Source organism: Epinephelus fuscoguttatus, linkage group LG4 (genome assembly GCF_011397635.1).
Source record: "Epinephelus fuscoguttatus linkage group LG4, E.fuscoguttatus.final_Chr_v1".
Classification (NCBI taxonomy): domain Eukaryota; kingdom Metazoa; phylum Chordata; class Actinopteri; order Perciformes; family Serranidae; genus Epinephelus; species Epinephelus fuscoguttatus.
Window position 1 is genome coordinate 29,318,470 of NC_064755.1, and position 27,618 is coordinate 29,346,087.

Sequence of the window (27,618 nt, forward strand, 5' to 3'; positions counted from 1 at the left end):
TGCATAATAGCGCATGCTGGAGCTCGGTGTGGGCCTACTTCAGATGTGTGTGTGGAGCCTGAAGGTCGGAGTGCTGGGAGTGTGTGTGTTAGTGTGTGTGTGTCAGATGCACTGTAGGCTACTGAGGCGGCATCAGCTTGAGCAAGGCATTTCTCTTTACCCCGACAAACCTTCAGGGGGCTTTTAGCATTTGTTCAGTCTGCAGTCTCTGGAAAACATCTGATTCATTTTTTAACCAGTCCCAGATGCGGCAGCGTGAGAGTGTGTGTGCATGAGCGCGTCAGTGTGAGTTTGTCAGTGCATGAGAATTTGGGGAGAATATCTGCTGTCTAGAGAAGGGGAGGGAAAGAAGAACCGTGTGGATTTTTTTTAATATAACTTTTTAGGTATGAACGCAGCGTGCGTCTCATACTGCGATATGACATCGATGGATTCATATTATAGCACTTCTACTGCGCAAGGTAGGGATCACCAGGCGAACCCGTTCAGGACTTTCCCGACCACTGAAGCCAAATACAGCCCCACGTTCATTCCGGGTAAAGGGCAGGCTTACGGAGAGAAGTCCCGGAGTCCTTTCCAGCCGGAGTGCCAGTCACTGGATGGCGCAGAGGAGGGCACCTTCAGCAAATACCAGCTCTTCATGCAGCGACCGACCTGCAAAACTCCGCCCGAAGGCGGCAAGCTGCACCCGGACAGCGGACACAACGGGACGCTCATTGCCTGCTATGGTGAGTGCGCACGATAAAGACACAAACATGAGGCAACACATGAGTTGAACGGAGATGCATGAGAAAAGGGGACATTTGCAAACAACAACTTGAGTGTAGTGTGTAACACAGAATCTGAAAGTTATGTGAGAGCAAAGAGCAGAGAGGAGGAGAGGATAAACCCACCAGGGCTCCCATCACATATCCATGTTTTTTTTAACAGAGCAGAACTGTGTATATTACTTCAATAAATTCATATTTATTGTCATAATTAGTTTTTTATGAAACAGATGTGCGCAACTGTGAGCTGAGGAGAACAAGTACTTTTTACGCGTCATTGGGAGCAAAATATCTGAGTTGCAGACACTAAAACCATTAAAACCATCACAAATTAAAATAAAATTTACATGGAATAAGTAGCTACAAGAAGAATTGAGTCTAATCACTGATTGACAAAAAGCAACCATGAATAAATTAGAAATATATTCCAGAGAAGCTTGCAAGTTAGAATTGCAGCGTTGCATAAGGCCTATTGCAAATTATTTTCTTCATATGTGTGCTCAGACTGAGAGGTAAGGAGGTTATTTAAAACTTTTTTTTAATTTAATTGAATGGATGTTTGCACTTTAGTGTGTGTCGACCTCATGACGCTTCACTATAATTTCATGCTGAAGATGATCTCTCACTGATCTCACTGCCTACAGCTACAACCTGTTGCTGTCTACAGACAGTTAAACTCTCATCACTGACAAATACAGTAATTAATTAGTTTAAAATTCAAATATGAGCTACAAGGCACCATGGCACGCGCGCACACACACATGGGGAATCCACGCGCCTGTGTGTAAAAAAGGAATAAATATTTAAACTGGATTATTTTCCTCTAATCCATTATGCTTATTCAAATTTCTATTTTAAGCACATGATTATTTTATGATAATTAAAATAACTGGTGATAACATGGCGCAGCTATTCCACAACTATGGGAATACACATTTATTTAATGGAGTGGCTCCAGTTATAGGCCAGGATTTCTCAATTTGTCGACCACAACACAACAGTCTAAGACAAATTTAAACATTTAGAAACAGCTTGGACGTCATGACAAACAGCATTCATTTAAAAGCTTCACAACTTTACAGTGTGCCGACAGTTCGTTGCACCACAAATGCACCGTTTAAAGAAAACAATTCATTTTACTGTCCCTTTTATGGGACTTGGGGGCTTAGAATAAAAAGAGAAAAGCTTCTTATTGCGCAGACGAAATTGACTCAGGTCCACAAGAGAGGGCCGAGACTCTTAAAAAAATCCATTTTAAGTAAAAATGACTCCGCATAATATATTCATATAGAATATATTACAGTCTACCTTTTAAAAACTACATAAAAAATATAAGTTTAATAAGATATCGGCGTATAGACTCATCGGCGCCTATATCTTCAGGTCCAGATGTTTATCATGATGCGGATGTTGCAAAAGAAAACATCTGTTATGATCGTGGCTGAAATATGATGTTCGAAACTTACGCAGCAACCCAGCCTTTAAATGGACTTTTTAATCGGCGATTCGTGGTGGAAAACAGATTGAGTCGCTGAAATAAAGCAGGTCAGAAAATACAAATATATTTAAATATACTCAATAATTGTCAGTTTAAGGATTACGTGTAAGAAATAAAGCTGAGCTGCCCTGACACTGCTCAGAGGGACCAACTAGGCCTCAGCATGAGTATTTTCTGTGCAGTAGCCAGTACCACACTTTGCCAAGATACATCCACCAAGTGCAATGTAATGTGTTTTCCTGAGAAACAACTGGAGTCACTCTTCACTTTAAACTCAAGTGTCACTTTTTTTTCTCTTCTCCTGGAGTTTGAGAGCAATGCCTCCACACAGACTGCAGCACCCCTGCACTGCAGTGAATTGATTTGGCAAGTGCACTGACAGAACCATTTAAGCACCATCATTAAATGCAACATGCCTCCCTCGAGGAGAGCTCTGCAATGTTATCATTGAAAAATGTTGCAGCCAGATGAAGGCATCATGGCTCTGGGGAGGATGCTTTGGGGCCTTGCCAAAGCCTCAGGCGTCAACAGGCTTGTGCTGTTATGTGTGGTCCTCAATGGGAGATATATTGCTCAATGCTGACGCTTTAACTCCATCATGGTGACAAAAGTCATCTCATACCCTGAAGGGAGTTTTCTGTGTGGCAACTTCAGCTACAACTGTGATACTGTTTACACGGCAACATTTTGGATATGTGTCATTCTGACTGTGTACACCCAAATACACCATAAAAAAGGAGATGCTAAAATATCTAATATATTAATATCAACACAAGAGGATAAGAGAAGCAAAGGTTAAGTGTGGATTTGTTGTTATTTTTTCCTGTTAAATATGATGGGAAAATATTTTTGGCGTATGCTGCATGCTCATTTTTACCCTTTTTATTCAGGACATTTTTTTTTCTTTTGCAAATTATTTCTTTTTAATCAATTTAAACCATTGCCACTAAGTATGATCCAGCTGTAGTGAAGCAATACACAAATTTAAGAGCTTATTCTAAAATTCATATTCTTGCACATTTTTGCTGTTTAAAATAGTGTTTTGCAAGTTTCATGTTGTGTAGCATGGATTAAAATCATAAATCATTTAAAAGATGTTAATTAAAAATACAATATTGCTTTAGGAAGAGTGACTGAACCTATTTCTGCACAGTAGTGGCTCAGGTTGGCGGGTCTGCTTCCTTGAGTGCATGTTAATCAGCGAGACTGTCCCACAGCGAGAGCAGGGATGGAGCCGTCTACCTGCTCACACGGCGATGAATGAAATAAAACCCCTGGAGCTGATCGAGTGCTGAGGAATGCAGGTCAGCGCTGCAGGAGAGGTCCGCATTAATCTGAGGCAGATGTGCATTACTGAGCTCCTATAGTTATTATTCATACTCCCCAAACATCACATCTCCGAAGCTTCAGAGAGTCCCAGAGAGTGACAAAGTGGGACTGGTTTACATAACCCCGTCTCAACAATACCTTGTACAAATAAGCAACGAGTCAGAAGTGGACATCAAGATTGGGTAATGATTTGAGGGGCTCGGGAGAAATGAGAGGGTTTCTGGGAAAGCCGCACACGTGTGGGGATGAATGTTTACATGCACGTATTTTGCTGAACTCTTTGGCTTTGAGATGCAATGTGTATATGAATATTCTTCCTGTCTTTATGAATTTGAGAGAACATAAATGGAGGCTAAATCTGAAAAGTAGAAATTGTGTTTACAGGCCTGTAGTTGATACTGAGGTTGAGCTCTGCATTGCTGATGTACAACGTAGTGTTTGTGGGGACACTGCAGGGCTGAATGTGCCTCATCCTCTTTGTCTTCTCACAAAATAACAGTTTAAATTAAACATTTATAAAACACAGCTTCGTCAATCTTTGTTCTCTCAAACAACCCCTCCTCCCTTCAGCGGGACATTGAAGCATCCTGTGATATGTAAAACATTTTTCTCTGTGTATGAAAACCAAAACAAGACCCCAAGAAAAAAGTCCTGGCAGTGTTTTAAAAGCCCCCTGTCAAAATATAGTACTCTAAGTACATGTTAAAAGGCTCGGGGAAGTGATGTCACAGGATATGCATGTGCTGATGACTAACACATTGTGTCGATGTTCACAATAAGCCTGAATGACACCTGTGATCGTGCCGGCGTGTGTCTGTGAACCAGAATAAATTAGAATATCTAATGAGAATACTTGAAAGGATGAATTCTTGGCTTGTTAAAATGTAATGACTTGTATGAGCGTGTGACTCGGGAGGTGAAGCAGCAGCCATTTAACGAAAAGACATCAGCTCAGGGGACAGAGCGTCTCATGAGATGTTTGGGTGAATCCCCTCTTGTCACCGCTCAGAAATATGTTTTCCTCATGCTGTTGTGCAGCTAACACAGCATGATTTGGCCCTTTGCTTTGAGCCACCTCTCTTCTCTTGCAGGGGAAGGTAACTCCCCACTGCCTACCTGAGCACCGCATGCAGGCCAGATTAAAGAGATGCTTTGGAAACTTTAACCAGCTGGTGCACATTTTGATCTGTGCCTTTCGTGTTGAGGCTGGCGCTGTGTCTTTCCTTTGACTTCCTTTATTCTTATCAATGGACTACATCTAACCTCTGGAGGAGCGCTTGAATAATGCAACATTTGGCCGAACATTATTTTAATATACGGTCATAAAAGGGGTATAAGCTTTTTGCCTGACATGTCACAAAATGTGAACTCAAGAGGGCCAACTGTGACAGGCTAACGATGGAAACTACTGGGCAGTGCGAAAGTATAATGATCACTTTTGGGTCCGTGATTAACAATAATTCTTTTTCTCTTTCTCTGCTTGCTTTCAGCAGAAAGACGCAGCTCATTTTGCTTGTTTGATATATTTTTCTAATAAAGCTCAGAGGTGGAAAGTTACCCAAATCATCGAGTGACACCGCCTGCAGCACATACTTTCTTTATGCATCTCTGTGATTGCAAAGAGGCAAAATTACTTCATAAAAATGTGATTCCAACATGATCCAGACAGTATAAATGTGGTCATGGATTGAATTCAGGGCTACTGGAAGTCAGGGAGCGGCTAACAGATGATTAATTACATAATCTATAGTCACATTTGATTTGAATTCCTTATCAGTTTAATTCCTTGTCCTCTTTTTATGTCATGTTTAGACTTAAATTAGTTGTAATTTTCTTCATCTTGATCTTGATTACAGACAGTTCATATACTACAATATAAGAATGAAAATGTACTTTTAATTTAAGCACATGCATTTAACTGCAAATACTTAAAAACTCAGTTATAAGAATGTGTCCTACAGGTTTTTGTCCTTTAAAGGGGCAGTGTGTAGGATTTGGTGGCATCTAACGTTGTGGATTGCAGATTGAAGCCAGTTGAAACTCCCAGTGTTCGTTGTTCAGGAGGTTTTTACCAGGAGCCGAATTATCCGCAGAGGTCTCTTCCTCTCCAGAACAAACAGACCAGGTGATTAAAACTGGTAAAAAACTTTAAATAAAACGGATTCACATCAAAAATATCTGTGTTTTTCTGATGTTTTTTGGCTCACCACAGAGGGGCTGCTAACTACGAGGGCTGCCATGAAAATGCAAATGACCCTATCTTGAGCCAGTGTTTGGTTTGTCCATTCTGGGCTACTGTAGAAACATTGCGGTGCAACATGGTGGACTCTCTGGACAAGGACCTGCTCCAACTGTAGATACAAACAGCTAATTTTAAGGTACTGTAAAGAAAACATGGGGATTCTTATTTTCAGGTGATTATACACTAAAGAAAACCTACTTATTATATTACATTCCATTTTTGCCAATATATCCCCCTAAATCCTACACACAGGACCTCAAAGAGGAAAACACAATGTACTTCTACCACCGTTTATAAAAAAACGTAAACACCCTAAATTCCCAAAGTGCTTCCGAGCTGTTTGATATGAGACAGTGACAGCTACAGCCCAAGGTATCATGACAGTAGTGAGGTCACGAACGTGTCAATTTATCAGGAGCTGAGGCTGAACAGAAAGATTTTTTGGTTTCCCAGGGAATCTGCATTCCTCTTTGAGCCGCTGGCATAGATCTCTCCTCAGGAACATCTGGGAGCCTCCCTTCCACTGAGGAAACAACAGTCAACATCAGGTCTTAGACTGTGCTGCGGGAAAAATAATCCAGCCCAAAGCATGTCTGTGAACCAGCAATGAATGTAAAATTAAAAGCCACCAAAGCCAATGGAATATTTGACTTTATGTGGTCCATATAAGGTGTGATAAGTGGAGAGCCATTGTGGCACACTGCTGTCAGCTTTGAGTGTTTTGAGAGAACATTTTGGAGCACTCTGTTTAAAAGCATTCCCTTCCCTATTTAGTGTTTGGTCATTAACCCTTCCCCAGGTTACTAATTTATAGTGTTTCTTTTATTTGGCTTCACTTGACCCTCCCCGTCCCATTCCATAAAAACTGAGAGGGTGCCCTGTTGCTTTACAACCAGTTAAATTACACTTTGATGTTTTCTCTCTGTTTTCAGCAGTGATTAAATTGCTGACCCTAGTAAACATCTGACCTCAGCTAACTGAAGAGGTCTGCAGCTTGTCACAGAGTAGCTTTGGCAAATTGCAGGATCAGCCGGTGATATTCGCTGCATTCATATATATATGTTGATGCATGCTGAAATGAGAACAGTCAAAAACACATTCCTCTGAATGCCAAAAAAAGCTGGAGCCAACGCAGTGGAATCTTGGCTCGCAAAAGAAAGTGTGTGATGGCTGTGTTCTCCAGAACAGCGTGCAGAAAAGACAGCTCAGCATGCGGGAATACTGGAAGATGTTTGTGGCAAAGGACTGTGTGTTGTTAGCGTGACAGAGAAGAGAGAGATGAGTTTGGAGAACAAGACAGAGAAAGATTCTAGTGCAAACTGTGGTGATATAAGTCTGTATGAGGCTGAGAAACTTGAAGGAATAGTCTGACACTTTGGGAAACTGGCTCATTTATTTTCTTGCCCAGAGTTGGATGAGATGACTGATACCACTCTCGTGTTTATATACTAAATATAAAGCTCCTGCCAATTAGCTTAGCAAAAAAGACTGGAAACACTGAGCTTAGCTCAAAGGTAACAAAATCCGACTACAAGCACCTCTAAAGCTCACTAATTAAAAAGTTGTGTCTCATTTTGTTTAATTTGTACAATAAACAAATTTAAAATGTCAAATTGCCATTTTACGTGGGGTTAACTGTTTCTCAGTTGGGACCAGTAACAACCTGGAGTCTTTGCTGGTTGCCTGGCAGCTATTTCCAGTTAAGCAATAGTCACAAAACTCCTATAAATTGGTGATTGTTAGCTCTTTGTGCTAAGCTAAGCTAACCAGCTGCTCAAAGTAGCTTTGTAATAACTGTGCAGACATGAGAGTGGCATTATTCTTCTCATCTAACTCTCAGTAAGAAAGCAAAGATGTGTGTCCCATAATGTCCAACTATTTCATTTCATGTTGTAATTAGTGCATATTTCAGTGTAAATAGGTGTTTTCAGATCAGAGAGACTTTTTCATACTTTTGTATCGTCTACACACCACCAGAACTAGGAACTACTGTAGTTCTTAGAACGTAGTTTGAGGGACTATTTAACTCCTGTAGGTACTCTCCCCACACAAGAGGAATCTTGAGTGACGGAAGACACTGGATTTTGGTTACTTCACAATACAACTTAAAACCAACAAAATATCAAAATGATCTGTTGTCACTGTTCTACATCAAATTGACGTTGGCATTTGACGTTATACTGACGTTGGTGGCCAGCTGGGTGGTGACTGGTCGAACACATTGGCTCATGAGCAACTGCCATTTTTAAGAACCTGTTAGCCGTGCTAACAACAGACAACACAAACACAAACAGCTCATAGTGAAAAACACGAAGAGGTCATGGACAATGGGCCGACAGTAAAGTCCAGACATTACTGACCATAGATGAATTTTGGCTTCTTGAATTGACAATATATGTCGCACAGAAGTGACGCTGCTATACTGACTGCTTTCCAGGCTTACCTAACTTCAGCGCTCCTTTTGGTGGTGCAAGTTCAGACAGAACAAAAGCCCTTGCAGGTAGTTCTTGGTGGAGCTCTCCAGTGGGCAGTTCCTCTCAGGGAGTCCCCAGAACAGTTTGGTCCTGAAATGCCTGAGGCTGCTGATATATAAGTCTGCACAGAACTGAAGTCTTTAAACATTTCACTCACTATTCCACCATCTCCCTGACCCTTCATCTGTGCGTCCAGCTGCAACCTTTGCCTTACAGGATATGTGCCTTGCTCAGGGGCATGACTGCATTTTCTCTCACAGATGTAAATGCCATGCAGGAACCTGGAGTTGACCTGTCTTACTTCTCAACATTTCAACCATATTCCTGCTCAGGGGTAGAAAGAAAATATTGCACAGTGCTTTAGCATTAGAGGCCAGCGTAGGGGTAGGTGATGTCAGAACATCTGCCTGTGTGGAGACTGTAAGAGGGTCTGACAGGTGGGCCACAGCGATATGAGGTCATGAACTCCAGCTGGGCGAGCTGTGTTGTTCCATTAGTGTCTCTGTCAGGGCAAGTCTGCGCCAGAGAGCAGGGGAGGGCTGCTGCAGTATTGAGAGGATGACTATTGACAACTCATTGTGGGACACACTAGCCAAAGGCGTACTAATCTATGAAAACAAACATGCATGTTGCAGACAGCCACCGCCTAGCTTCATCACTCTCAAACTATTCAGTCATCTTAGTAACCACTAAAACACTTGGCTCTGAGAGTCACCAGTGCCACAAGGTGTCAACTTTCTTTCCCTCTTCGCACTGGGTTTCTGGGAATGACAGGAGGCCATTACTCATAAACAAAATGCAAAGTGACAAAGTAAAATGCACGTTAATCCTTTTAAACTCAGTCTTACTCTGAGACAAATGTTGTTAGATTTGAGTAACGCTGGCGTTGCACAAGACTTACAAGTCTGTTTATGTAGAGGAGACCATTATGCGCTGGTTTCGGACCAATACAGTTAGGACGGGGCGCTCACCGTGCCCAGTCGCAGGAAAGGCAAACAGAGAGGCTGACAGAGCACACTGTTCTCACTGGCCCGCAACCAGAGCCCTTCAGCTTATTTATTCACACAGCTGTTTGTTTATTGAAGGAGAAGGGACAGCTTTCTTCATCTCCTAAAAGGAAACAAAAAAAGCTAGCGAGCGCTGACAGGAACAGAGCGAGGTCTGTCACAAAATGGATGCTCTCGAAATTGAAGGTGACAAACACAATGTTGTTTACATCTCCGGGGCAAGGCCGTGAGGGGCAAGCATGCTCGTACACAAGGCCCGCCATACACAGCTCGAGACGGAGCAGGTCCTGCGTGACTCGGGTTTCAGGTGGCGTGATTGAGAGATGTGAGGGAGAGGGCTTCAAGGGTTGTGTCACAGGTCACGCCAATGTGTAGTGACATAGCTTTCAAACAGTAAAAGACATTTCTTCTCTTGTGGCAAACAGACAAGGCCTTTGAACGGCAAAATAAAACAGTACAGAGGTGATGTAAGCTTAAAGTAAATGCCGTTTTGTGTGGATGTTGTAACGTGATGATGAGCAGACACAGTGCCTGACTCGAACGTGAGGCACCGTGGTTTCATTCAGCCACATTTTAAAGAAAGTATCACACTGCTGAATATTCCAATTATAGTGTAGTAACTATAATTATAGGACTATTATTGACAACATGTGGCCCTCTTTTTTTCTGCTCTAAAATGGTCAGAAAGTTGGTTTTAATAGCTTGCTTGAGCATAATATTATTACAGTAAGAATTTGATTAGTATTATATGTGAAGCCACACTTAAACTGTGAAGGTTATTTTGATTTTTCAGACTTCACATGAAAATCTTAAGAACGTCACACTTCAACTGAAACCAAAATTGCTCAAATGTGTTTCATTAAAACCACAGTGTTACATCTAAACTTTGAAATCTCCAGTATGTTTTATGAGGTTTTTGAGCAGTTCTGTCAATAAATTTCACAGAATGAAGGAATTCTCTGGTGATTTAGAGTTGTACGTCCATAAAGCTAAAGACATATTTATAAGATAGTGGTCGAAATTGATGCAGCAGAAGTCAAGATGTCCTGACTTCTATTTTCTAGCAAAGGTAAAGCTCTAAAAATCCCTGGATCCTACATTTCCCACTAAGCAACTGGACAGTGTCTTTTATTCAGCCCACTTCTTGCCAACTCCACACCTTCAGTTTGTAATGCAGGCTTTCCGTTAAAAAAGTCCAAGCCAAGACATTTTCAAGCTTTGGTCCCTCTAGAGCCACAGATGGAGACATTACATTATATTTAATTGTATTAACTCCTTTCACTGACCAAATAGTTCTTCTTGTGACACATAAACTAATGTCATATTCTCATATGAACTTCGTACAATGTCCAAAGTTTCAGAGAGGTGTTCTCTCTTACTGGAAATCTTATGTTTGGTTAAGCCAAAGCCTGGATAGAGAATGTAGGAGGCAGGACATGATGTGGACAACACTGTGGTCCCACAGGTGGTTTGTCATTTGGTCATAAACAACAGTGTCTCCTGCCTTTCCTTGAATTTTCTGACGATTTCGGCTTGGGACCTCGTAGACAGAAGTTCCAGAATCTCTTCATCTCTCCATTTAGATGTTTTTGTTACCGTTATTCTGTACATGACCCTTCTTTTTCACCCTCTGATGTTTGTTTATGTCCAGTTTTGCGTAAGCCTTGTCATAGAAACTTCATTAACACTCTCATTGGCTTGCTGTGAATTCTCTGGACAGTTACCTGCTTTATCCACACAGGTTCAATCAGACATTACACAGACTTTGTGTTAGGGAGGTGGCAGGATAAAGTCCATGTGATGTCCGACCCAACTAATTTGGACATTTGCATTCTCACATACAGCTCTTCGACGGATAACGACAATTTTGGATTTGCAGCACATGTCTGAAAGTGGCTCAAAGTTCATGTGTAAAACTGGACAAGTGCCCCTTTAAAAGAACAAAATACCATTGATTGTAACCCTGCACACTTCTATCTGTGTCTTATGATACTTACAGGAAAAGACAACAGTGGCCTGACAGAGTCTGAGTTGCCCCCGAGTGTTGACCCTCCCGGGATGGAGGGTAGCTACCTGAACCTGAAAGTGCCAGGGGAGAAGGGGCTGAGCGAGCGGCCGGGCTCAGAACTTTCCAGCCCTCTGGACAAAAGTGAGGCAGAGAGCAACAAAGGCAAGAAGAGACGCAATCGCACCACGTTCACCAGCTACCAGCTGGAGGAGCTGGAGAAGGTTTTCCAGAAGACACACTACCCAGATGTTTATGCCCGCGAGCAGCTGGCACTGAGGACGGACCTGACGGAGGCTCGTGTGCAGGTGAGGATGGGGGAAGAACACCAGGTTCTACATGATCCTTCCTGTATTTGACATGAGTCAATGAGTCCTTCAAATTGAATGACAAAATAAGTCCTCTGTTCATGCCCTCTAGAATGGTGAATGTTGTTTGATCAAATCTTTCAAAGCCAATACTCTTGTAAAAATAAATTTTATGATGTGACAACACTCTGATAGATGTTTGGCTAGAATTAGAAAACCCCCCACTGTCGTTAGGGGTTAGAGAAACATGGTGGTTTGGATTAAAAGGGACTACTTTGTTAAAGGGACAGTTCACCTCCAAAAACACATATTTTTCTGCTTACCTGTCGTGCTAGTGCTATTTATTAACAGAGGTGGGACCAAGTCATTGTTTTACAAGTCACAAGTAGGTCTCAAGTCTTTGCACTAATATCCCGAGGCAAGTCCCAAGGACAAAAATTTGAGTTTCCAATCCAAAAACAAGTCATAATGCACTCTACACTAAATGTAATACAATTTTAATGGATGGAACGTATTGATAATATATTGAATTTATTAATTTTTTTAATCTTCAGGTTTGGGGGAAGGTGTCAACTATTTTTTAGTCAAAAGGTTCAAGCCCAAATTAAGTCAAGAGTCACTGTTGTGAAAATCTAAGTCAAGTTGCAAGTCTTTTTTTTGTCGATTTTGTCAAGTCGAGTCAAATGTCATCAAATTCATGAGTCGAGTCTGACTCTAGTTAGAGGTATGTGACTCAAGTCCACACCTCTGTTAATGGATCTAGATTGTTTCAGTGTGAGTTGCAGAGTGTTGGAGATATCGGCACTTGACTTGTGGTGCTCAAAACGCCAAAAAAGCGCTAAGAAAAACCCGACAACAATGTTTCTTTCCAGAAATCATGACCTTGTTACTCAAGATAATCCACAGACCTTGTTGGGAGTAGTTTCATGTGGGAACTATTTTCTTTCAATCATACTACACCCACCACCCGTATCAATGCAAGGAAGCATGCATCTACTGCTAGCTCACTTAGCTAGCTAATATTACAACTCAGCCGAGGAGGACACAATTCATGTTTACATCTCGCACCGTCATAAGCCTGAGCCTCTCATCCATGAGTAGATGCACTCTTCCTTCTACGCAGTGACAAGGTAAAGATTAGGGAATGAAACGGGAAAGAAACAGCTGTTTCCCATGTTAAAGTCCATCCAGCCCAACCCCCACGTTACTCTAATTGTCATCTGATTATCTGCTTTACTCGTTAAAATTACTCCAGCCACTAGAGGGCTTTGTCACTTCATCATAAACATAAGTCATTTTGGGGCATCTGCTGAAACCACGAAAGCTGTTGTTCTTTCTTTGGAGGATCGTCTCCATGAGCTGTGTTGTATGACTGCAGTCGTTAATGTTTGCGTGCTAATAATCACTTGGGGAGCTGACAGAGAGGGCTGGGAGAGTCAAGACTGGCATGCTGACAAAGATTGTTCGGAGCAGCAGACAGCGAAGCCTATTGTTCTTCATCTCTCTTTCTGCCTGCCAGTTTTAGATCAGAGTGGGATGGGTGGGACTAAGGGAATACTCTGCTCTTAGCTCTTACATGCTGCAGACTCTGCGGAGGGGTCAGAGGCCAAGGGTTTCTCCTCAGCACTACTATGTTCAAACTACTTCACCGCACAACTCTGGAAGCAGGGAGGGAAAACACATGGAGAAAAAAAAAGAAAAGTCATCAAAGCTATTTGGCAAGGATATAAAAAACACTTTGAGATGCCAGTTTCAATTTCCACGCATGGTCCAAGACATAGTCAGGGACAGAGAACCTGGCCTGGTCCTTGTGGTGGTACAGTAAAATAAGTACATTCATGTTGCGTTCACACAGACCCATCTATTCCCCAGATGAATATAATTAACTTCCTCATCTGACAGGCACATAGCAGACTCTGTTGAGTCACTGTGAGGTTTGACCCATACTTCTTAAAATCAGACCCTAAATATGTACGCAATCAAGACTAAATCCCACAATTTCAACTGAAGGTCTATCAAGACAAAGTCCAGGGATATGCAATTGTTGAATACCAAGGGGCACTCGAAGCTTGGCAAGCAATCGGAGAATCCTTTTCATCTCAAACAGCAGCCATTGAAATCCAAAGTACAGATGGTTTTTTTTTTTTGCCAAAATGCCAATGTCAAGGTCCCACGGTTTCATCCTCAGCTTGATGATGAATGTCTTCATAAAGTCGGGCTGCAGTTTTCCATAATCACATCTGCAACTTCTGCTGCCACTAGTTTATTTAGCACAATTAGCTCTCAACCTCAGACTTGAACTTCACCACACTGCCCACGTTTTTATGGAGAGAGAGGCTGTGTGTGAGTGACTGCTGAGGCAGTCTATCAATCGTAGTGGTCCTGGATGACAGAGATGAGGTGAGACGGCTGGACTTCAAAGCTGCTTTTGGAGTTGTGCACTCTGCCCTCCCTCTCTCCCTCTTCCCCTCTCTCTCTGCCTGCTGGCTCTGGAGCATAAATAAAGCTCTTTAATGGCTCTGTAAGCTGCCTCTTGCTGTCAACGTCTTTAGCAATTACTGTATCACCGCCAAGCACTTTGAGCTCCGAGAGCTCTGAACCACCTTCTTTGCAGATGTCCGCTAGATAAAATAAAAAAGAGTAGTAAGTGTTTGCAGTTGGTAAATATCATCCTTTCGGGCTTCATATTCACGATGGGTCAGCGTTAATCATTATGAGAAACAACAAAAATTCTTTGTGTTAATTGAAACTCTGCCCGTGCAAAAACACGGTGAGCTTTCCTTCCTAACGAACTTAAAAGTTTGGGAATAAGAGACACAGAGCCGCAAAGGACACATCTGACTTCATAATGTTCTCCGAATGATCTCCCTGCCAAACTATTTGGCTTGGGTCTCATTCCTACTGCCGTTCAAAGGCAAAGCTACGTAGAGCGAACCCTCTGTGAAACATGACACACTCTGTACCCAGAAACCAAGACTCGGGCCATATATGTGCTCAGACATTGTTTGCTTGTTTATAGAAGGCTCCAGTAAGTGTGTGTGCGTCCAGGTTAAAAGAACGCATTTGTTAGTGAATGACTTTGAATTTTGTATATAACATGGTATGTAAATGTGTGTGTTTTCTGAGCGTATCCTGTGTATGTGTGCACATGGTCCGCTGCTCTCGTCTGCACGCCTCCGAAAGGTCAGCGGGGTTAGCTGCGGAAAGCCAAGGGCTTAGGCGTCAGGAAATTAAACATGAAATGAAAACAAGCTCCAGTTTGAACATTCTCCCATCTCACTTTCCAATATCCCCACTTCCCCTCGCTGACTTAAAAGGGAGGAGGGAGGAGAGAGACATGGAGAGAGGGGTCGGCGGTGGGAGATGGGAGAGAAGAGGCTGAGCTTCAGAGGGGAGGGGTGGGAGTACGACAAAGAGATTAAGACTAGAGGAGTTAAGTTGGGTTATCTTGATCCAGCACAATTAAGATGGCAGCTCCGTAACTGATAAAACTTTGTATTTTGTAAGGAGAGTGGAACTTTGAAATACTCGTACAACATTAACCTTATCGACATCAAAGGAACCTCACCCACGAAATGATTATTTGTCTGTCAGTTAGTCATGCTGTGTAATCTTGAATTTGTAAAGGAAACTTTGTTTTCCTCGCATGCCTCCACGGAATACGGCAAACATGTTGATTTCCATTTATAAACTCTCACACGGCTCATGTACTATAATCAAAAACTCATTTGTCCAATAGTATGCTCAGTACTTCCCAAACACATGCATTTTTGCAAAAAAAAAAACCCCACCTTACTATGGTGTTGGGGATTTTGGATTATTGCAGAAAATAAGGTCAAAAGTTTATGATACTTACACATTTTATTCAGCAAGATAATCTTCACATATGATTTTTGAATAGCAAATGCAATGGCCAGACATAAAAAGCTAACATTAGGCTGTAAACTAACTCCACCAGGGTCCTATGGCTTCAAAGTTGCCACCACAACAAGGCTGTAAAGCCGCGTTCAACGTGATGACATTCTGTAGCCTCATTTAGTCACTTCTTAGTAACTGCCATCTTAAAGACACCTAAAAGCTTCAAAATTAATGAGTGGGGTATTTACTGATGTTTTTATGTCGTAAAACCAAAATGTGAAGTCTCTTAAGCTTGTGTGAACCACAGACCTTATTTCAGGCATTTAACAAAAAACCCATTCAAAAACACTTTGACTTCGAGACGAGGGAACCAGGAGTGCAAAAGTGTTGACTCAGTTCCGGGTTTGAGGACTCTGTTGGTGTCTGACTTCGAAGAGAACATTGATAAGTTTCACTTCCAGTCCAATTTTAAATACTAAGGTTTTTTTTAGTGAAAATTAGGGCTGCCCCCGACAAAGACTTTTCCTAGCTGACCAACAGTCGTCATTTAGGGCCATTAGTCGACTAGTTTACCGCATGTTTATGATGTTAATTTAATTATTAAATGATATATTTTGGGTGGGGCAACACAATGGTTTGAGTTGAAGGTGTGAGAAAGAATAGTATCAGTAACATTGTTAACACTGTGCTACATTACAGAGAAATACAAAACCGTACTAATGAACCTTCATTAATATAGGCCTATATTTTATCTACAAGTGCACGTCACACACTGAGCGAGCCGCCTGTTCATGACGCTGTCTGCAAAGCAGTAATGATTGTGCTAAGTGGCTAATGGACATGTAGCTACTGACATGTTTCAGATGATACGTCATGTTTGTAGTCGACCAATGAAGATGAGTTTACATATCACCTTGGGTTCGTCCTTCACCTTCTCAAAATGATCCCACACTTTGGATTTCCTGCCCGACATGTTATTAACTAGCCTGTGGAATAACCGCAGGTACCAGCCCTGGAAATGAACCTGACTCCTGTCTGACTGCTGAGCGTGGACACTTCCTGTGTCTGTCCTTTCAAATTAAATTCCCACATGGTCCAGTCATACAGGTTTTGATTTATTTTGATAAGGCGCAGCTCCTAATAGAGTGAGATGTTTTTGTTTGTTTTGTTTTTCTGTGACTAAGCAACCAATGAAATCATGCTGACTAACAACCTTTCTGGTCGACTAACATTTGGTCGACTATTGGGGGTCAGCCCTAGTGAAAATGCATGTGTTTGGGAAGTACTGAGCATACAACTGGATAAGTGAGACTTGGTTTATGCTGCACAAGTTGTGTGAGAGTTTGTAAACCGATGTCTTGATAGAGTTTTGCTATTGTTTAACAATTTACACACTCAATCAAGAAACTAATATGTTGGCTATTTTCCTTGGAGGCATGTGAGGAAAACAAAGCTTTCTTCACAAATTCAAGGTTACACAGCATGACTAAGAGATTTGCAAATGATCATTATGTTGATGAAGTATTCCTTTAACCTTAGCCCCAGTTTGTGCTTCTCATATATTACCATTACATTCAAGTCACAGAGCTGAGCGTCCCATTTTCCTTAAAATAAATACCTGGTGATTTTTGAAAAACTCAGAAGATGTTAAGCAACAGTGACGACTGTGCTGAAATTCCTTCCGGAATCTTAAAGACTCTTCTAATGATCTGTATGAAAATTTATTCCATCAGCTACCAAAAAATAAATAAAGAAAGAAAATATTTCTTAGGTCTTTTTTTACAAAGCACAACCAAATAATAATGTGTTATTGTTTATGAATATCTAAAATATTGGACGGAAACATCAATCAATTTTCATTGCTGTTTATGTTGCACATATTGAGCAAGAACATTTGTATGTCATTTGTGGCGACCATCTTTGTTTGGACCATTGTTTGAATTACGAAAAAGAGGTGTAACTTGGCTAACATTACCTTCCGATAAATCAAACTGTGTCACAACTTTCCAGAAACTAAAACTATAACTGCGACCGAGCTTTGCACTTATCAGGACAATCAGGCTTTTTGTGCTGAGGCTTATATTTGGAAAGCTGTGATGTTCTGAGCTCACATAACCAAAGGAGAACCAAAGAAAAGACATGACAAACCTTAAACAATAATAGACCCAATATCCTCAGGGGGAGCATAACATAGACTCCCAGCCCCCCTCCAAACATATGATATAATTCAAAGGGCAACAACCCCTCACCTTGACATTGGGGTTCAGCCACAGCCTTAGATATCATCTTACCACTCTGCAAGGGTGAGCTGTCCTCTAATCTCGCCAGCTGACCCGAGGAATGTCGGAGTCAGACGACATTTCTTTACGTCACCTTCTCGCAAATACACAGTCAGCGGCTGTATGTGCCACAGGAGGCCATATATGGTCCTCTCTTTGAAAACAAGCCAGCTTTTAACTAGTTTTATCTGGCCAGAAGAACGACAGGTTTGTGTGCATGTTGTGGTGCTTATAGCAGATTTTATGCAACTGAATAAAAATCCCGTCCTGCACTGTGAGAAAAACTTAGTATGGGATCATATCAAACCTTGTCTGCTTTTATAATAATCACATCTTTGTGCAACACTGCTCATGTTTGTCACTAAGCTCCGCTGCGTTTAAGTTGACTGAGAGAAATGGTGAGAGAGAGAGCAATGAGGGGGGATTTGAGGAGGTTGACTGAGGGGAAATTGCATGTCAGGGACTGTGAAAACCACAAGCTGATTGGGCTGGGAATCAGCCCACAATCCAAGTTCAAACCCCTGTGTCGAAGCAGGATCGCTCTCTCTTTTCTCTTTGAAGACGTTTCCCTTTCCCTCTCGGGAGGATAAGATTCAGACAACCAACAAATACATACAAATAAACATGTGGAGTCATCCAGTACCTCCCTTTGCTCCTCCATTCTCTTGCAACAAGATGTGAGAAAACTTTGTAGAAGAAAGATTAGGGAAAGTTACAAGTGATTATATTACGGAACAGTGGAGATAAACAGATAGGACAGGAGAAAATGTGGAGAAATAGATGAGGAGGCTACCACCGGCTTTCATTTTATGATATTAATGTATTAAGGATTAAAACGGTAAGAATGATACCAGAATTTTAAAGTTTGACGCCATACTAGAAAAACATGATACTCAATACCTTTTTTGATACAACGGCAAAAAGGGAAAAAAGTCCAAGTACAAAAAAATAGGACCAATTTTTCTCTTCTTAGATTAACCACCTGCACACAGTGCTGATAAAGACAAAGTCACAGAACACAGACCAACAGTCACACAGTGGGTTCATTGCTGGAGAGAATACAGTTGATTTTCTCCTCAGTTGTTTCATCCATGCAGCCTCTGGTTGAAAATCTGATTTTTTATTTATTTTTTTTTTTAGCTTTGGTAGATTTAATGCCATTGAATGTTAATAATTGCCAAAAAATTGTATCATTTCAAACACTGTGACTACAGAGTGACTAAAAAGGCTGGATAAACATGCAGGCTGAAGGTATCTGAAACTCATGTTGGATGTGATTCACACAAAACAAAGGAAAGGAAAGTGATTTTTCCCACAACTTGACTGATCTGCACGGTTTGGGAACAATCATCGATACAAATTACAATTTGTCTATTAAATAAAAACATCAGAAAACAGAAAAATGCTCTTCACAAGTTCAGATAGTTCGGCTGAAGTCGTCAAATGTTTAGCCCAACCAACAGTCCAAATCCCAAAGTTATTCAGTTAACTATGATGAAAACAAAGACAAGTAGAGTTCACAAGCAGATTTCAGAAGATGTAACCAACAAATGTTTGGCAATTTTGTTTAAAAACTGAAAAGATTTTCCACAGATCATTTAAGTAAGGATCTTGCTACATGCTATAGGAGCATGGTAGTAGTTTGGAAGCCACTTAGGTGTCTAAATAGCTGATATTTAACCAATTATAAAGCAGTGTAAGACTTAAAGCAGGCTGAAAAGAAATGGCTTGTGCCAAGGAATGCATTTTGGTTCTCTGTCTATAATCAATATCCAGTGGGTGTTCTATAAGGCCAACAATGTCACTATTTCCAACCCTGTTTCCAACCATGACATTTGTATATTACAAAATTGTTTACATAATTACATTAACAATGTAATCGCTGTTGTTTCTTTGAGTTCATGAAACATGACATTTAACTACATTTATATACCGCACTGGATTCATAAGGATGTGGTAGGGGTGGATGGTGAATATACAAAGTGCAGGACTGTGACACCAGGATCTGGGGTATACATCCTGATTCCTGTCAGATTAAAGCAAAAGAAGCACTTTGATTACGGTCAGGAAAGGATCAGGATTATGGCTAAAAGTTCATTAAAAAGGTAAAAATAAAAAAATAAAGCTTCAGTCACTACTAGTGGATATTGTATTGAGAGATTGCCTGTTCTGGTGGAAAATAAATTAAATATGTTTTCAGTGAGCATTATGCTGATACTCTTAGTATCAACATTTTTGCGACTTGCCAGATACGTTAATAAGCAACATTTCCTCTTTATGTTGATACAGAAAGTAATTTGTAATTTACGTATTCCTCAAAAAAACATTTTCTCTTTCAATCAGTTGTATTTTCGAGAGGTGTGAACTTGAGTCACATGACTTAGACTCGAGTCACAAATTTGATGACTTTAGACTCAACAAAATCAAAAAAGGCTTGCAAGCGGACTTGGATTTTAGCACTAATGACTCACAGCTTCCTTTGGACTTGAGCCTTTTGACTTGAAAATACTTGATACCTTCCCAGGAGCCAATCTGGGAAGAGAAAGTTAGATATTTTTTAATATGAGCTGAGTTTAACACAACAAGACAGGATAGAAACACACAAAAAAATTCATTCTGTTGTGGTGCTGGTTAATAGTTCTTGCTATGAAAGTATAATGTCAAAACTAGGACTTTTACTCAGTTCCACTTGTTTTAACAAAACAATTTTGAAAAGCATGCAAGATTTTTGTCAATTTAATATATTATTCAGTTATTAAAATAGTATTACATTTGGTGAAGAGCACATTATGACTTGTGTAGGACTCAAAACATAGAGTTTAGGACATAGCTGATTTGTAACTTGCCTGTCTTGACTTGGGACTTGAGTGCAAAGATGTGAGACTCGCTTGTGAATTGCAAAACAGTGACTTGGTCCCATCTCTGGTAATTTCTCGGAGAGAGAGCTGCTGTTACTCATCTTTATCTACACTTGTTAAGGCAATTTTGTTTATATAACCCCAAATCACAAACGGTAAATTTGCCTTAAAAGGATTTGCAATCTTCACAACATATGACACCCTCTTTACTCAGACCGTCGATTAGGGTAAAAATATCTTGATATGTAGAAATGATTACATTACACAGCATTGACAGTGAGTACCAGGACTGCAGTAGAAATATTTAGGCTACAAACTTTACTTTTTTGCTCTTAGCACTCTTTCTTTCACAACTGTCTTTCAGCCCTCAGTCCTACTTTCCTTCAGTGCCTTCCACTGTTAGGGAGAAGTGGGCTAAGTGGCCTGCACTTGGTCTGTCAGCAGGTACTGAGAGCACAGCCTCTCTGCAGAGTAGCACGTCTATCAATCTCACAGGGAGAAATCACCCAGTACCTCATATACCGCATCTAATACTTAATTATCCCAAAGACGGACAAGCAAAGCATATTCTTGGTCAAAAGTTGAACTTTGGTTTCATGGATTATATGGAGGGATTCCCCGCTGTATCCCACTGTGCTGACATGTGGGGGAGAGCACACCTCTCTCAGAGTGATTTATGAATGGCTACAGGCCCAGATGTGGATCTGTCGACGCTGGCAGCCTGAAGGGAGGCAGACGCCTGTGTATCAAAGGGAGGAGCTGATTCGTGCAGCACCAGGGGAGACTCACCATTTTCACATCAATAGCTCCGTGTGGACGGCACTTTAAAGACACGTCAAGTCTTAAAACCTGGGCCTGGACTTTCATGTGCTGCAGAATTTATTTGCTTCACTATCTTCATTTTATGTGGTTCAGTTTCTTACCTTGTCTTGCTGAGCGGAGAGGATGGCCTTGTTTTATACAAGGAAAGCACTTGGGTTTTGCTGTGATATGAGCGCTGTGTTTAAAGTGATATTCAAGTTTTGTTCTGTCAGGGCTGGTCAGTATTTTCCTGATGAAATGAATTCTTTGCAGGTGTGGTTCCAGAATCGCAGAGCCAAGTGGAGGAAGAGGGAGCGTTATGGCCAGATGCAACAGGTCCGGACACACTTCTCTACTGCTTATGAGCTGCCTCTACTGACTCGGCCTGAGAACTACGCACAGGTAAAAGGAAAAGAAATGGAAGTGTAGCACAGATACTCATGATCTGAGGTATCAGAGTCATAAATGGTAATGAGTAAGGTTTGTTAATGATCCCACAATAACTCTAGTTAGCCACTTGGGGGCAGCAGAAACAATATGTGAGCACAACACTGACATAATATCAATTTTTAAGGCCCAAACACTACAAACCGACATCTAAGAACCAGTGGTGATGAAGGCGGATTGTTGTGTCGCCTCACGTTGCCTGTGTCTTGGCCAAAAAGTTGCACTTGAACACATCACAAAGACAACAGTCAACATTCATCTAGCACTGCATCTGTGTGAGAGGAAAAAAACTCTCCATACCATTCATAATTAAAAAAAGGGAAACTGGAAGACCAACAAGACAGACTCTCAGACGCTAGTTAACCAGTTAGCACATTAACAACACAACTCAGTATCGAAGGATCAAATTATATTTACAGTGCTGGCAAACAGTAACATGAACTTTACTGAACCGTTTCTGCTGATGAGCTCAATGCCTAAAAAAATCTTATAACCTCCAAACTTCAGTCATTTGTTTGCTCTTCTCACTCCTGTTTCTCTTCTGGTGCGCTGAGCTAAACTGCCAATCAGAGTGATTTCACTCACTGATGGGCTCCACCATGTTGGACGCCAATTCAACATGCAGCCAAAAAACAGGCCACAAGGGCCAACAAGGGCCAATTAGTGCCAACAGTGTGGTACACACCCCAAAAACTAGGGCGTCAGATACTCACTGACAGCCTGACACTGACCATCAGCCGACTGCTAGCTTGGTGTACTGGGGCCTTTAAGTTCATATGGCAACCTAGTTAGCGAAGAGTTGCTTATTTACACAGACAGATGTTATGGAGCAACATTATCATTCATTTGGAGTTGTGTTTCTGACCACCTTGTGAATATAAGTCCAATTATCACCCTTTTAGCTCTGGTTTTGGTCTCCACCAACTCCTGGGAGAAATTTCTGTCTCTTTAACTGCTAAATGCATCACAATCTGTGCACTGCCAGCTGGTTTTTAATTGTGTCTGTCTGTCATTTGATGATGAGCAGGTTTTGTACAGTGGGTTTTTTGAGGTTTTTCACTGAAAGAGCTGCTGCTGGGCTGAAAATAAATGAAAGTGGTGGGAGTAAACAAATCAGTAAAGTTGCATCCAGACAGGTAAACAATGAGCTAAACCTAAACTATAATGTCCTGTAAATACAGAAGCTGCAGATTCAGGTGATAACTATCTGTAGCTTCATTACTACAAGCATCCCCTGTCAAACCGTCATTTGATTTTAATCAATTATAGCCTCTTTAACTTAAAATCACTGCTTTTCTCCAGATCCAGAACCCTTCGTGGATCGGGAGCAGCAGTGGAGCATCTCCAGTGCCGGGTTGCGTTGTGCCTTGTGACTCCGTCCCCTCTTGCATGCCGCCTCACCCTCACGGTCCTGGAGGTGTCTCTGACTTCCTGGGCGTGCCCAGTCCGGGGAGCAGCCACATGGGACAGACACATATGGGCAGCCTTTTTGGAGGTCCCGGGATGGGCGGGGGAATCAATGGCTATGATCTCAATGGTGATCCAGACCGCAAGTCTTCCAGCATAGCTGCGCTGCGTATGAAGGCCAAGGAACACAGTGCAGCCATCTCTTGGGCTACATGATGCCTCGGCCCAGTTCCACCCTGCCCCCATAAGGCCCTCGACTCTGGAGCAGCCAACAGCGAGCGCTGTGGGGGAGGAGGGAGTTTTCCTGAGAGCACTAACGATAACACAGGTCAAATGAACAGGGAGAGACTGTGGAGATAACAGAGGCCATTACAGCGGCCAGCGTAACCGAGATAACAACTGTGGCTGTGACAATCAGCAGATGCTCAAAGTGAGAGAAATACAGAGGTGTGACTCAGAAGAAGATGTCACCGAGAAGTGTTCATTCTTGATTCCTTGATCTCTCAGGTCTCATTGAAATATGAGGTTTAGTCCTCAATAAACTGGGTATCATTCATGATAATGAAAGGTTTCAGTAAAATAAGCAATATAATAAATATGGTTTACAAATTGCTTTCATAGAAGCCAGGATTTCAGTGCCAAATCCAGCTTTTTCATACAGTATTTTCATTTACAGAGGCTTGATTCACGTTTTTACTTCCTTTAGTTTGTTACACCGCCCATCCCACCACACTCATTTTATGTGTCTTACTTTGGACATGTCTCTTATTCCACATACATGAGTTCAAGTACATATCTAAACATTCAGTATTTGCATTTTAAAAGCCATGTAAAAAAAAAAAAAAAAAAAACAAGGCCAAGCTTAGATGGATTTTCTGTCACTTACAAAGCATCCGTTAAAGTATAGGTTCCCAACCTGGGGGTCCCAGCCCCCCTAGGGGTCACCAAAGCTTCAGGGGGGGTTGCTAGCCCTTCCTGTTTTTAAAGGGTGTAAGAAAACTTAAAAGATAAAGTAAATAACATCTCAGCATTACATTTATTTCTGTGACAAAAACTAAATTAAGTTGTATATTTAAAGCTCAGATTATCATTTGAGATATATACTTCTCACAAAATCTTACAGGATAAGGGACCTGAACACAAGCTATATTCACAGAGCCTTAACTGTCTGCCAAACAGCCTGCTCCTGCATTTGAAAGTATGCAGTTCGAACAGAGGTATGGCTAAGCATCAGGGAGAAGAAAACACTTCAACACTTAAAAAAGAAATCTATTAAGTATGTAAGATTGTTAAAAATGAAAATAAAAAAACACAATTCAGAGAATCGTAAAAAAAACAAAGTATAAATAAGTTAATTGTACAGTTTTTGTTATCCATTGAATATAAAATAAAATATCTATAAAATATCGGGTTCACGTCAGGTTTGTCATTTAACTCAAAGATAGAAAAGGGGTCCCTTAAGTAAAAAGGTTGGGAACCACAGCTTTAAAGCAAACAATCAAAGAAAACAATTTTTTGGAAGCCTGCGGTGGGTAGTTTATGTCCCTGCAAAGGACAGAGGTTGAATGCAATAAGCGAACAGAGTCTAATTGAGCGAGAGCAGACATGAGCCTGTGCCAATTTATTCTGGGAGGAGGGCAGGCCTTGGATTGGCAGCAATTTCAAACCAACGTGTCATTTCCTCCCCCAGGGCTGCCTCCACAGGTTCCCCTGCTAGGCACAGGCCTCAGGTTACAGGAAACACCGTCTCAACCGACAGACAAGGCGCAGCAACGCACAGCAGCAGCCTTCAACACCAACTAGCTACGCCAGCTTCAATCAGCAACCACCGGGAATAGACACACTTAATTAGCTTCAAAGTGAGCCGTCCTGCCCTGCGAACACCGTAGCACATCACAGCGTACACGGCGAGGACATGCTGCACACACAGTTCCACACGCTGTAATAATCAATTCGTCGTCAGACGTGGGCTCAGCAGAGATGACTCTTGGAGTTTGTAGCTCGCTCACACAATCCGCCACATGCCAGAGACTGCAGGCCAAATCAGTGGCCCCAATCGTCCCGAGGAGCATTCTGTAATGTTTAGGTAATGTGATGACTTTAGAGCTGGACTGCAGGAATGTGGTGAATATGTCCAGTGATTGCAGGGGTGTCTCTGTGTGTTGCCCCGCCGGAATAAGCTTGTCACCAGAGCTGGGCTGCAGGCTGAGGCTAGAGACAGGCTTCATTAGTCTTTTGGCTGATCTCTCTGTGACGCCTGCTGGGCTACATATCCGTTTTCTTTCCCTGGTGAGGATGATGGCAGGAGAGTCTGTTTCTGCTCCTCATAGCTGGTTGATCATTGTAACATATGAGTGCCCGTTAAAGTCCTCCATCTTGAGAGTAAGACTAAAATTTATGACTGTTTTCAGTATTGATTTATTTTCTCGATTGTCGATTGTTCGGTCTTTAAAATCAGGCCTTTCAAGATATTGCGATTCCGCAATCAGCACGATACACGCAAATTAAACCAATCCCCATGAGTTCTGTGTGACCTTGCAATTTCGTCAAATCATTTTTTTCGCAAATTTGACCAGTTTTCATAGTTTCTTGTGAGTTTCACCAAGCATAGCAGTCTTCACATGTCACCAAACTCACTTCCTTGGTTTTTGGTGTGAAGATGCTGACATGTGACATGAACGTTTCTCATTTGGAGGTAAACTGTTTTGCCCTGTGTGCAGCATTGTGGTGGAACATGAACAACATCAATTGACAAATACTTTTTTACTGCAAAAAACACACCCAGAGAATGACTGAAATGCTTTGACAAGAGACTAGATTAACTATGCAGAGTTAGTGGTGACGTTAGTGTAGTATGAATTGCAAATTTAGAACAGTGGGTTTTATTCTGAGTTTTAATAAATTATACAGCTGTTTTTGCAGTTTTCACTTGCTCCACCCATTTCATCACGAAAAAAAAAAGCCTAAAAACATCACCACATGCGTTGGAGCGTTTCAGAGCACAACAATCCCCTCCCAAAAAAGCACAAGAAAACCTGGAGGGACTGTAAAGTGCCAGAAAACTGTGAAAAATCACATTCCTGATCTTTTAAAACCCAAATGTTACTTCTTCAAGTGTCACATATTCAGTTTACTATCATATAAGATAAAAAAGCAGCAGAGTCAAAGGCTAGAACCAGAGAACATTTGTCATTTTTGCTTGAAAAATTATTTGAAATTATTATAAAGATAGCCGTGGATTATTTTTCTGTCGACCCATCATTGCAGCTCCACAGTTCCTGCTTTTAATTGTAGAAATGACTTGCAAATCTGTAATTTTTTCCATATGAAAGAAAAAACAATTTGAAATTCCTAATATCATCTGCTGACAAAACAGATTGTTGTTGCCTTAAAACCAAGCCCTTTCATGTCAGCAGCGAATAAACGAGGTGACAACATGATGATTACTTTGACATGACTGCTCATGCTGTGAATATATTCTACACAGTGGGTTCATTGGAATCGAATAAAAAGACAAAAGGCCTCTAAAATAAAGCCATGACTCTCTGTCCAATAAAGATTTTGAATGAGTATAGTCTTTGTTCGATGGGAGTGATAATAATCAAACACATTATAAAAACAGTATGCGATCAAATTAAATTATTACATGACTTTTTTGTGTGACTGAATTCCTACTTTGTTGAGTGTGTCTTCCCGCTGGTCCTCCCTCAGTGCTCCACTCCTCTGCAGCTCCGTCCGTGTTGATACTACTGAAATAAAGCAATTGAGATCCATAGTTATAATGTCGTATTGTGTGAATGTGGGCAATATTAATGATATTGTTCTTTTGCTTGTACATTTGTTTCGCTTATTTTGTCAAATAATGGACCTCCAGAGATAAACCATTGAAGTATTACAATAATCTTGCCAAGAAATGTAAAATTATGTTTTGTGTGTGTTATTCTGAAGAGTTGCTCTGGACTTTACCGAGGTTGAAATTGCTTTCTAATTTTCTTATGGCTTTAAGCAGCTTTTTTTTGTATATTAATCAAGTATTTCTACTTCTGATTGTGACGTTATATAATGTGCCATTGCAATAAGTTATTGCACTTACAGTGTTGGAGAAGTTTTTATTTTTGACTTATACTGGGACAGTGGCCTCTTTGCTAAAGCCAGAGGCGTGTGGTTTTGTGTCCCAACAGTCGAAAACTGTCTCCTAAGCCCGTCCATATTTAGCACCATGAACAGCATCACTGACATCTGTTTAAAGTGCCTGACATTTGTTTGTACAGAAGTAACTTGCTGTTTCTGTTGATGATGGTTTTGAAGTGATTTTGAAATAAATGAGTCTCCAATGGA

General features: G+C 41.2%; 1 protein-coding gene across 1 annotated transcript; it reads left to right on the forward strand.

The window, feature by feature from the left end:
- alx4b (ALX homeobox 4b) lies at nucleotides 1-27,608 on the forward strand. The gene is made up of 4 exons (XM_049573835.1): nucleotides 1-728; nucleotides 11,317-11,630; nucleotides 21,700-21,828; nucleotides 23,176-27,608. Exons 1-4 carry the CDS (start codon nucleotides 389-391, stop codon nucleotides 23,494-23,496), a joined length of 1,104 nt encoding a protein of 367 aa, XP_049429792.1. The 5' UTR covers nucleotides 1-388; the 3' UTR covers nucleotides 23,497-27,608.
- The last annotated feature ends 10 nt before the right edge of the window (nucleotides 27,609-27,618 follow it).